At 34.5% G+C, this 13325-nt stretch overlaps 1 protein-coding gene across 1 annotated transcript in view; it reads left to right on the forward strand.

Annotated features, from left to right (window-relative positions):
- IARS2 (isoleucyl-tRNA synthetase 2, mitochondrial) overlaps nt 1-13325 on the forward strand; it is a 54173-nt gene continuing 40848 nt past the window's right edge. The window contains exons 1-8 of the mRNA XM_056815959.1: nt 1-132; nt 3284-3333; nt 3424-3533; nt 4434-4524; nt 5250-5365; nt 9592-9761; nt 10955-11045; nt 11874-12025. Of these exons, the coding sequence (XP_056671937.1) occupies nt 3287-3333; nt 3424-3533; nt 4434-4524; nt 5250-5365; nt 9592-9761; nt 10955-11045; nt 11874-12025 (777 nt within the window). The 5' untranslated portion in view covers nt 1-132; nt 3284-3286. The remainder of the gene's footprint in view (nt 133-3283; nt 3334-3423; nt 3534-4433; nt 4525-5249; nt 5366-9591; nt 9762-10954; nt 11046-11873; nt 12026-13325) is intronic.

The following is a 13325-nucleotide window of genomic DNA, read 5'->3' on the forward strand; positions in this document are numbered from 1 at the left end:
AAATGATGAGAGGTTTAAAGGTGCATTTTGTGCCTGGTTGGGATTGCCATGGATTGCCCATTGAACTAAAAGCACTTTCAGAACTTGGAGAAAAAGCTCAGAATCTTTCACCAATGGAAATTAGAAAGAAAGGTAAATTTTTTCTATCTTATGATTTTAAATAATGGCAAAGGTACTTTATCAAACTCAATTATTTTTTACCAAAATTTTAAAAATTTACTCTATTTTTATTAATGTTTTTAATTTACATATTACCTTAATATATTATTTTATCCCTTTCTACTCTCTTAACCTAGCAAAAATTATTCCATGTGGTAGAGCTTTAAAAAGGATGAAAGAAAAAATTAAGCAAAACAAATCCAACACATTGGTCATGTCTGATGGTACAATCATTTCTCCTTATTAACATATGCATTTCTAATAAATCACTGCATGCTGTGCAAAATGACACAACAGAAATCACAGGGCTAATGGGAAAAATAAAATAAAAAATTGTCAGTGATACATTGAAAAGATAGGAGGGCAGCTAGGTGGCTCCATGGAGCTAGACCTGGAGAGGGGAAGTCCTAAATTCAAATCTGGTCTCAGACACTTGACCCTGGGCAAGTCACAACCCCATTTGGTTAGCCCTTATTGCTCTTCTGCCTTGGAGCTGTAAAGGATGAAATTATGGCTGAGACTGAATGTATAATTAATTTAGGTCGCCAAGGATTTTATTTATAAAAATCCTAATGAAAAACCCAAATAATAAAATACCCAAGTCAGCTGCCAAATTTTATGGTGATTTAATTGATATAGTAGAGAAGATTAAGAAGAAGGGAGAAGGAAAGGGTGAAGGATTCCTCTCTCCTCCGCCTGGCTGGTACCGGGCGGGAAGATTAGAAGATCTAGAAAGTAAGGGTTTGGAGTGTGAAGGAGGAAGGAATCAACCTGAACTCCAAAAGGGGCTCAGCTGAGATGCCTGAACCTGAATCAGATCAAGGACAAAACTCACCACCAAAACCCAGACAATAACTGCCACCACTACCAAGATTTTGGTATGCCTAGCACCCTGCCAGCCAGAGTTGCCTCTCCAGGAAAAGAGGAAGGGACAGGAAGTGCTGTGCTTTATATGGACGTTTTTACATCACTTTTCTGTGTCTCATCTGTACCAATAAGGACTTAGCTTGACTTAGGACAGCCCAGAGGTCTGTCCTTTTTTCTGCACATGACTGTTGAACGCCATTCCTTAAATAACTAAATCTTGAGTTTTGATGCAGACCTTCAAAATCTTGTTAAACCAAGAAGGGAGGAGAAATGTAGAGTTTCCAAGACCTGATTCTGTTATTCCAAGTATCTCCATTGTTACTGATCAAGAAATAGCTAAATCAAATCTTCTAAAGAATTGTCTGATTAGCGTGGAATAGTTTTAAAATTCACAGAGCCAATAATTAATGTTAACTCTTAAGACAGAAGGAAAGGATTTTTTAAAAAGATAGGAACCTAATAAAGATAGCAGCACAGTTTTAGCTAAATTAAGTGATTAAGAAATATATAAGTACCAAATTTAATAGTAGCTGTACCTGTGGCTTTGAGCTACTCTTTGGCCTTGGGCCCTAGTTCCCCTTAAATAATTGACAACTTTGATTTAGAAAGGTGCCTCATTCACAACTCCAGGGCACTAGCCATAGTTGAAGAACAGAGTGAGTGATTGCAAAGTAGCCCTCCACTGCCTACACCCTTTATTGCACCAGATGATATACAATAAATATGGGATTTTACCTTGAGAAAGGCCTGAAGTTTGGGGAAGTAGTTGTAGGGAGTTGTGCAGCTTTTGAATTATTTATTACGTAGTGGCACACTTTTCCACATTCTAACTATTCCTCACCAGTGAAATTGAACATAAGCAAACTAAGTTGAAGTTATGCTTAAATTGTTCCCTCATATAAAAATTATGTTAGAGCAATTTGCATTTTCAAAAGAAAGGTTATAGCAGAACTAACTGTGCTTATGCAATAGTCTAAACTATAATCTGGTCCTTTGCATTGAGAGAGGGGGAGGTATATTTTCTAAACATTTCTGGGCCTTATTTTTAAAAATAGAGCTGTTCCCTTCCTCCCCCCCTCCCCCTTAATTTATAGGACTGTCAGGGTATCTAGGTGACACAGTGCTGGAATCAGGAAGACTCATCTTTCGGAATTCAGGTCTGGCCTCAGACACTAGCTGTGTGATCCTGGCGAAGCTACTTACCCGTTTGTTTCAGTTCCTCATCTGTAATAATGAGGTAGAGAAGGAAATGACAAACCACTGCAGTATTTTTGCCAAGAAAACCCCACAGTGGGGTTACAAAAGTTGAATACGACTGAAATGTCTGAATGAAAACAAATAGTACAGTGAAATCTTCCAGTTAAAATTTTATGTCACTCTATAAAAAAACTACATTTTGTAAAATGTGTTATGATTTTCAGGAAGTATTGGCCTATTAAATCAGAGCTTTGTCTTTGATGTGAATCTCTTAACTGTGGGATTTTGAAAGCGGATTTAAAAAACTTGTAACAGCCCAGTATTCTGGTTGTATTTCAGGTTCCGTAAATCACAATCAAGCTTAAGAAAATTTAAATTAAACTCTTTCACATTCTCCTTTCTTCCCTCTGAAAGGATGGATGAAATCTCTTGCTTTTGTGGGAGTAATCAAGAAAAAAAAATCTCACATATAATTATACAGTTATTGTTTATATATCCTAATTATTTTTCTTACTTACAAAAAAAAGTCCTTTTCAAAGATATGGGCCAACATCAGTTATCTTGTTATTCAATATGTATATTAAAATAGGTAATAAATGCCAACAGTTTGTACAAATTAGCAAGAAACCATAACAAAGGAGGGAAATGTGTGGTAGATATTATTTAGCAACCTCTCTATTATTTCATTGCCACAATACCAATTTACAAATCAGATCTGTACACACATGTATGTTAGAAGCATGTAAGCCTTGACATTTGGATAACATATTTAACATAGGTTTTAAGAACTTGATTGAATTTTTTAAAAAGAATTAGTTATCTTTTTCAGCCAGAGCATTTGCAGAAGCAGCTATTGAAAAACAGAAGTCTGCATTTATTCGTTGGGGTATAATGGCGGACTGGAATAATTGTTACCACACATTTGATGGAAAGTATGAGGCTCAACAGTTAAAAATATTCTATCAAATGTATGCTAAGGTATTTTTATTTGATTAATTTTTAAAAAGTTTAATGTATATGTCACAAAAAAACTGTTTTAATGTAATTTTATCTTCTACAGGACATGATTTATAGAGCTTATAAACCTGTATTTTGGTCTCCTTCAGCAAGGTACGTTTAATCATTGAACACTAAAAGGAGAAAGTTTTTGAGTAAGTTCAGAGGATTCATTTATTAACTTAATGTTTTGAAAAATTTTAGGACTGCATTAGCTGAAGCTGAACTTGAATATAATCCCAAGCATATCAGCCGTTCTGTATATGTCAAGTTCCCACTTGTGAAACCTCCTCCTTTGCTGGCCTCTGTGTTAGGTAAGATTTATTGTAGTTATTCTGTTAAAGATATGTCGTGATATTTGCTGTTCCCTCACCACAGCCTGTGATTTTTTACCTTCACATCTTTTTTTTTTTAAATCCATGTTTTTCCCTATGCCTAGATATGATTTCCCCCCAAGAACCTTATCAATTGAAATCTTATTCACTTTTAAGACTTTGTTTAAATGCTGTCTTCTCAGGGGCAGCTAGATGGTTTAGTGGATAGAGCCAAGCTTGGAGACAAAAGTTCCTGGATTCAAATTTGGCCTCAAACACTTTCGAGCAGGGCAAGCCACTTAACCCCAGTTGCCTAGACCTTCTCCTTTGCTTTGGAACCAATAATTATTATCAATTCTAAGACAGAAGATATATTTTTTCTTTTTTTAATTAATTTTTTTCTCTTTTTCCATGGTTACATGATTCATGTTGTCTTCTTCCTCCTGTTCATCATTCCTTACAGCACAGTAGTATTCCACCACCATCATATACCACAGTTTGTTCAGGCATTCCCCACTTGAGGGACATCTCAGTTTCCAGTTATTTTGCCACCAGAAAAAGCACAGCTATAAATATTTTTGAAAAAAAGATCCATCCCCCCCCCTTTTTTTTATCTCTTTGGTATACAAACCTAGTAGAAGATATGGGTTAAAAAAATAATGTCATCTGCAACTGAACTCTTAAACATTTTGTACTTGATTCATATGCTTGTACTTTCTGGATTGTCTGTGTGAGTATATATACACATATATGTAGAATTTTTTTTTATACCTTTAGATTGCAAGCTTTTGGGGGACAGAGTCTAACCCTCCAAGTGCTATGTAAGGTGCCTGATATATAGTAGTGATATAATATACTGTTTATTGGGCCACTCACAACACATTTCTGTTTCTCCTACAGATGGTTTATCACCTGTCAGTGCAATAATCTGGACCACACAGCCTTGGACTATTCCTGCCAACCAGGCTGTTTGCTATATGCCAGAAGCTAAGTATGTGTTATGATTCTATTTTATCCATATTTGATGGTAACACATTTAATGTATAAAATCTTAAAATCTATTGGATACTACCTTCTAGGTTATGATGCAAACCTATGATAATAGGTTTATTTAATTTCTTATAATATTGTAAGCTTTCTCTTTATCAATTGTTATTAGGAAGGAATAGGGAAAGGACCTGGACCTTTGATTTCATTGGTTATAGGAAACTCTTCTGTGAGGAAGCTTCTCGCAGCCCAAGTCAACACTTCCATGTAACTCTCAGTCTTATGGAGTTGCCTAGAACAGAGGTGTGTCACATAGCCCCCAGGTCATACCTGGCCCACAACCCTCCCCAGTGCAGCCCAGATAGATTACAGTAAAAACAAGAAAACATGAACAATCTTACATTTTAAAGTTAAATCAATAAGTGACCCAAAGGAATTCTTATGCATTGAATGGTGGCTCTTGCATTTCTTGGAATTTGACCCAAGGCTCTGGCCTGGAGCTCTGAATGGTTAAGTAACTCACCTGTGGTCCCATAGTCAGTGTCAGATCTAGGCTTGCGCCCTGATTATTCAGGCTCTGAAACTGGTGCTCTCTGCTGTGGCAGGCTAGGCAACAATGGATATATTATGTATATTAGGGAACAATTGGAGGGTATACTATTTTCTCTAGAGGCTATCAGTGATTTCTTATTTTATTATTCCTAATAAGACTCTAACATTTTCCTCCAGGTATTCCATCATCAAATGTGCCAACTCTGGAGAATTCTATATAGTGGGTGCTGATAAAGTACAATCTACAGCTACTGCTTTGGGAACACAATTTGAGGTTATTTCAACATTTTTAGGTAAAGATTGCTAATTGGAACATTATCTTTATCAGAGTTACATATTGATTTGAACGTAGAGCTTTTGCTTTTCACTTTTCAAAAATGATGGACATTGTCTTTCTTTTATAGGAGCTTGGCTTCTAACAAGTAATATTTAAAGTGATTTTAAAAAGAACATCTATTTGTTAAATGTATGTAAAATATAGTAATATTTATAAAATAAGTGAAAGTTGCATGCATGTTTACATAACTAATGGAATTTCTTTAAAATCCACATACATATACATATACACATACAAAAAAGTACACAGAAACTGCTGAAAACGTATTTAATGCTTTTGAAGAGAAATTACATTTTTGAAAGTCAAAATTTTGATTGCGGAGAAAATGGATGAGTTCTAGAAAGCATACCAAAAGTAGCTCTCAACCAAAATGACACAATCAAATTATAAATAGCTGTAATTTGGATGATTCAGCTTGGAAGACCTAAAGAGTTGGTGACCTTATATGGTAAATAAAATATAAATAATACTGGATAACATTTAAAGACTGCTAGATAATAACTTTTTTTTGAAGGCTAGAAAAAAAGTGTGTCATGGGTTTAAAAAAAACAAATCTCTCAAATAAAAACCTTATATGAATACAAGAAAAATGAAAGGGACTCAACTAGGAAATGTGACATCTTCAATAAAAAGGATGATGAAAATTTTGTACAAGAAAAAGTAACTGGGTTACTAAATGAGGTGTCAAATTCCTTGAAATTAATTATTTGCAAAAGAATTTGGGCACAGCAAATAATTGGAAATTCTTTAAGTATATGGAAGGTAGGACAAATAATATTAGGTGTTCCTTAAATATATGAAAAACAAAGTCAATTGGAAATTCATTGAGGTCTCATGATTAATCATTTTAAAATAATTAATTTTGATGAAGTGAGAGAACTCCATGAATTCTTTGCTTCTCTTTTCCAAAGATATTTATATAAATTCATTTTTAGAAGTTATGCTGTCCTTATCAATAAACTAGCTATAAATTATTCATAAGCTTGATACCATTAACCCAAGAGGGAAGAAGTAATTAATAAAATTGTAGTTATATTGATGTAAATATCATTATTTTTAAATGATCATTGTGCAAAAAGACAATTGTTGGGTTGCTTGCATGAATCTGATCCATCAGATTACTTCAGGGAAATCTTTGAAAGTTTAGAAGAATGTATCTCCCTTCCTTGGCTTGAAAACTGGTAGGAATGGTGTGAATAATTGTCTTCAGCAAGCATAATTTGTGTGAAGAAAATCAATATGGTTCCTCTTAAAGAAATCTTACCTGAGTTGATTATTTGAGGGAATAAATAGGTATCAGAACAAGGGAAAACAATAGACTTAATTTGTTGATGATGTTCAGAAGCTTTTGTCTTTATTAATGAATTTTATTTTTTAAACCCTTACCTCCCACCTTAGAATCAGTACTTTGTACTGGTTCCAAGGCAGATAGAAGAGCAATAAGGGCTAGGCAATGGAGGTTAAGTGACTTGCCCAGGATCACACAGCTAGGAAGTGTCTGAGGTCAGATTTGAATCCAGGACCTCCTGTCTCTAGGCCTGGCGCTCTCAATCCACTGAGTTACCTAGCTGCCCCCTAACAATGAATTTTTTTTAAAATAATATTTTATTTGATCATTTCCAAGCATTATTCATTAAAGACAAAGATCATTTTCTTTTCCACCCCCCATAGCCGATGTGTGATTCCACTGGGTGTCACATGTGTTCTTGATTCGAATCCACAGTTAATTTTTAAAAGTGGTTTGTCACAGGATTGTGAGATGTGGTTCAGTATTGGCGAAGGCATGGCATGCATGCAGAGCTGGCACTCAGGGAGCTGCTCTCTTCCCCCTCTTCCTAGCACCTGAGGACATTTTTTGCATGCTCAACCCTCCCAAATCGAGCACTTCTTCCTTCCACTCTCTGGGATAATGTGGGCAACTTGAAATTGCAGTTGAGCACGTGAACTTGAAAACCTTCACCAACACTGATGTAGTTTGATATACATCAGGAATTGGTTTAGGGATAAGAAAGAAAAGAGTAAATATGAATAAGCACTTACTTGAATGAACAAATGTGAATTGTGGGTCATATATCCATTATATGTTGTCAGGAAAAGTGTATCCATAAGGTTGTGAAATGCTAACCTAACATATTGAGAGTATTTGTCAAATGGAATTCAGTGTATGCATATTAAAGATAATTTTTATAGGGAAAAATAATTTAAAATGTTGTTTTGACATGAATGGTTATGAAGTATCAGTCATTTATTAGAAAAATAGACTAGCAGTCATTAATAGTCTATTTATTAAAACCATCAATCCAATGGAAATGAATGAATGAATGAATGAACATTTAAGTGCTTACCATGTAACAAGCTAAGGGTCCGAGATTCAAATAGAAAAAAAAAAAACCTAGGCAGACCCTGCCTTCAAAGGGCGCACACTCTACTTGGAAGAGATAAAATATGAGACAGTTTATCTGCCAAGCAGATGGAATGGCCTGGAAGTCCGAAGTGTTAAACAAAGGAGTAAATAGTAAGGCCCAGAGGTCCTTAGGTTATTTCAGTAATTAGGATGTCAGTGCTCAGAAGGGCAGATGGTGAGATATGGAGGTTCTTAGAAACTAGTGGAAGAACAGGTGGTAAGGTCTTGTATCATCAGAATGTACAGAATTAATAACTAGCATCTCATTCAAACTCTATGAAGCATCTCTAGCAAAGGGGAAGAAAAGAGAAATGGCTGCCTCCAGTAGAGATAGTTGATGATCCTGTTGGGGGGAGAAAGGAAGGATTGAATGTCCTCTTGTACTTTGTGCTCCCATCTAGGATGTCCTCAATGGAAGGGAGAAAGGGAAGGCAAAAGGATTAAGTCATTCTTGTGGTGGTTACTTTTCCCAGGACTTTGCAGGCCTAAAAGGCATTAAGGTGCTAAATAGCATCAGGAAGGCTGCCCTTTACCAAGAAAAGAGGATTATTCATTCATTCATTCACTAAGCAGGTATTTATTAAAATTAAATGCTCCATTGATGGCACTACTGTTGTTAACTAGACATAGAGACAAAAATAACACAGTGCCTGGGACATAGTAAAACTTAGTAAATGATTGTTGATTATCTTAAATGAAAGCACTTCTTTTCCCCCAAGAAATTATGTGCTTAAAATTATGTGCAATTACAGCCTGTAATGTTTCTGTATTTCCTTCTGCTGCAGTGATGCCCAACCCCAAATGGGCCCACTAAACTGCACATAAAGATCCCCATGGGCTGCATAATGACTTAGGAAAACACAGGTATACACACACACACATATGTATGCATGTGTGTGCATGTATCTATATATACATATATAATTATTATGAACACACCAACAGATTTAAATCCATTAAGAACTGTTTTTGTTTAATTTGAGCTGCACATGGAAGAATTGAGGGCTTCATATGACTGGAATGCAGAGTGTTTGACACCTTTGGGTCAACTATGCTTCAATAAAGGCACAGCGAAGCTGAAAAGCATTCAAAAAGACTGCTAAAATCAATAAGGGATATCAAGATGGGTGAAAAGAAATGAATAGTTTGGAAAATGATTTTAAGTTTAAGGCATATCTTGCCAAGTCGTATGGAACTCGGTAATTAAAAGTATGCTTTATTCTTTCTCCTTCCTCACCTCTACTATTCCCCCTGATTTTTAAAGGCATGGTTTTAAGATAAATTTCATAAATTAATTTTTTCAGCATCAGAGTAGGCTTATAGAATTTATTATCCTAAAAATGGTATAGGCAGCAGATACAAATAACAAAAGATTTAGGTAAATTTAGGAGTTAGAATTAAAAAGGAAAGCTCATGTTGTTGGGTTATGGACTTGATCTTTTGAGTTAATTTCCAGGAGTAGAGGTGTGAGTATGGGCCAGGATTCATATTGAAACAATTCAATGTATTATTTCTTAATGGATGTAGAATTCATATAGCAGAAAGGTTATCAGCAATATGCTATTCCTATAATTCTAATCAGTATTCTGTTGCCCTAATCTTGTACCATATTCAAAGCACAGACAGGTATTAAGTGCCTTCCATGTACTCTGCCAGGCATTGAAGATTGAAGTATGACACAAACCCTGTTCTCAGGGAGTTTAGGATCTCATAGGAGAAAAGCTTCAAAAGAAGGACTGAGTCTAAAAATTCCTAATGGTTATCTTCTCTCCTTTCAGGAGCTGATTTGGAAAGTGCTTCTTGTGCGCATCCTACAATTGCTGACAAAGTCTCTCCACTCTTACCTGCTAATCATGTGACTATGTCCAAAGGCACAGGATTGGTTCATACAGCTCCAGCTCATGGGATGGAAGATTACAGTGTGGCTTCCATGCACAAGCTGCCCACGGTAGCATTTCTTTCTCTTTTTCTTTTTTTTTTTGAAGAGGGAGGAGTGAGGAAGAATAACTATTTTCATGCTTTCATCAAATTAACATGGTTCATTCTGACCACTTTATATTGTAATTTATTCCTTTTTCAGACAGTCCTGATCTTTCATTTATCACTTGTACTTTCCCTTCTTGGGATCTCATTTTCTGAATCTTCAAGATATAAGAGTTGAAGTAGATAGATAACTTAATTCTTTCCCAGTTCAACTCTTATCATTTTGTGAAATTATAAAAATTAATATTGAACTTGAAATTATATGGTAAAACCTTGCTTTTCAGGGCTAATTGAGAAAGACTGTAAGTCATAGATATACAACTGGGAAAAATCTCACTAGACGTTTACTGTAACCCCCTTCTTTGACAGAAAAGAAACAGATCTAGGGGGTTAAGTGATTTGTTCCAGAGTATGTAGGAAGTAAATGTCGGAGGTAAAGTTTGAACCTAGATCATCTGGTCTTAGAGTAAGTGCTCTTTTAAGTATATCATCTACCTTTAACTCAGTTTCAGTTAATTAAAAGCATCATTTCAAATATTCACTTGAAAAGGCACATAGTTTTATTACTTTAAGGATATTAACAAAATATTCTTAAGCAGAGATCTTTTCTCAGCTATCTTACTATCTAAAGGGTACTTCCATTTAGTATTTTTTTGGAATGGAGATGATCCTAAGTCATTTAAATGTAATGTGTAAACAATAAGTTTAAGTAATATAAGTATTCCTTTTGTAATTTTGTTTGTAGTATTTAGAAAACAAATTTTAAAGTAAATCTTAGTCTAGTACTTGTCTAAATTACTATGAATTTTGTATTGGTGGAATCTAAATCAGAATTTCAGGCTGTCATCTCAAAGGACTTTAAAAATTATTTCTTATCCCTCATTTCATAGATGAAACTTGGTCCTGACATTTTGTTTGAACTGAAAAGGCATATATATATATATGTGTGTGTGTGTGTGTGTGTGTATGTATACACACACACACACCTTGGTGCTACAGATTTGTTTCTAAAAATAAGAACTTGAATTTATGTAATTGGGGCTAAAAGTATATCAAAAGTTTTCATTCTAGAATGAGAATTAGTTATGAGAAGTAATTATGTAGTCTTTGTGTTGATATTTAACATTTTGTTTTAATTGACTAAAATGAAACTCTTAGGATTGTTTGGTGGATGAAAATGGGATTTTCACAGAAGCTGCAGGACGTGAACTTCAGAACAAGAATGTACTTGAAGAAGGAGTTGATATTGGTCAGTATTTTCTCAGCTCAAGTCATCTAAGTACGTTTTAGGGGCAGCAAGTATAAGTAGCATCTCTGTCTCTTCTGATCTTCAGTTTTGTAACTTGAGATGACTCTTTCCTGAAGAAAGAAAAATTGTTAAATGGTTTATTTTAATTTATTTTGTCAAGTGACGTACTTCTATATGTTTTTAACTGAGTCTCCTTAGTTGCAATGTTTCATGCACCAGATTGTGTGACTTGATAGATTCATGGAAGAGTAGATTTGGTAAAGAAACCACTTTCCTTAAACTAAGACACAAATAAACTTGGTGGCTTTTAGGATTCTGAAAGACTTTCTACATTGATATAGTAGACTAGCCCTGTGGGTTGTATGATTCTCTGTAGCCACTTGACCTTCATCTTTGCTTTCTTCCTTTTTTTTAATTGAAATTTTTATTTAATTAATTAATTTAGAATATTTTTCCATGGTTACATGATTAATGTTCACACACACACACACACACACACACACACACACACACCCGGTAGCCAATGCGCAATTATAGTTTACCTTGGTTTCAACTAAAGAGGTAACCATTTCCATGCACAATGTGAAATATTAATTGTTGAACCTCTTACTTGCCCAGACTTTTCACTCCTTTTTTTTCCTGAAAGGGTAACTTCTTTTCTATCAGGGGTTTCACAGGCTCTGGTTTTTATATCAGCATAGTAGATGCCTTGGGTGGTAGTAACTACTAGCTGCAGAATAGTTGAAGGGGATATTGCTTAAGAGGTTTTAGAGTGCAATGTATCATATGTTATCATATCTAACTTAGAAATTTCATTTTTTTTATTAGTGATAAAGATGCTTGAATCTACCAAGAATTTGCTGAAGGAGGAGCAAGTTACACATAGTTATCCCTATGACTGGAGGACAAAGAAACCTGTGATTATTCGCCCTAGTATGCAGTGGTTTATAAAGATAGAAAATATGTTTGCTTCAGCCCAGGTACCATACTTAAATCACTCTCTTTATAAATATAGGATTGACCCTACATTCAGGCATATGTACACAGATTATCATTAAAGAAACATATTTCATTTGTACTGACTTGTATTTATGGAATCATAAAATTGTTGAAGCTTAAAGTTTGATATGATCTTCAAGGTCATTTATTCTATGAATGGCCAAGATTATGTGATATGGGCAGGGTTGCACAGTTAGTTGGTTAGTCTCAAGAACTTTTGACTTTCATTGTACTGCTTTATACACATACACAGCTACATGAAATGATATCAGGAATAACAACAAAAAGCTGTTTTTTGTTAAAAGAAATATAGGTTAAAACTGAAGTACTTCCTCTATTGAACAATTATTACTCATTCTTGGAATTTTATACTTAGGAAAAAATTAATTTTCATTGTAATTAGATAATTTTGAATTCATGAAGCATATATAAACATTATCATGAAACATTTCACTTGTTACATTTTTTATTATTTTTAGTACTCATATTAAAAAATTGTGATTACTCAATTCTTTTCTGACACCTCACCTACTTATTGAGAAGACAAGCAGTATGTCAGTTATACATGTGAAATTATGCAAAATACGTTTCCAAATTAGCCAATATACAAAAAAAAAAGTGAAAAAATATTTTAGTCTATACTCAGCAGCTCATCAGTTCTTTTTCTGGAGGTTGATGGCATTTTTTATCATGGTCCTTTGGAATTATCTTGGATCATTGTCTATCTTGATTAGAATTCCCAAGTCTTTTGCAATTCATCATCATTACAATCTTGCTGTTACTGTGTATATTTCTTCCCAGATCATTTTAGTAGTCAAATTCTAAAAATTTCAAATTGAAATACTGCATTGTAATGGGACTCACTGTTTCTAACCAAATATGTATTATTTCATTTTGAACATACAAATTAGTTTACAGGTTAGTTTAAAGCACTATGTGTTTTCGGTACTATTTTAAAGTAGAAAAAAGACCCTGTTACTGTTGGCCAATTCCCTGTTATTGTTTTGATTTCCTTTTGGTTTTAGGGACTTGAGCGTCTTTGACTTAGCATGAATCCCACGTGAATTTGATTAAAAGGTTAGTCTCAAATTAGGATTTAGAGAAAATGGACTCTATAGTTATATTAAATAGTCATTATAATATGGGTCCCTACTCATTTCATCCTTTCACAGATGTGTGAAGTTAAAGTAGGGAAATGAAAAATTTTTCCCCCTCATTGAGGGCAATTGCCCTGTATTGTAAAAAAAAAATCAGCAGGGCAGCTGGGTGGCTCAGTAGATT

The sequence above is a fragment of the Monodelphis domestica genome, chromosome 2 (genome assembly GCF_027887165.1).
Source record: "Monodelphis domestica isolate mMonDom1 chromosome 2, mMonDom1.pri, whole genome shotgun sequence".
Lineage (NCBI taxonomy): Eukaryota > Metazoa > Chordata > Mammalia > Didelphimorphia > Didelphidae > Monodelphis > Monodelphis domestica.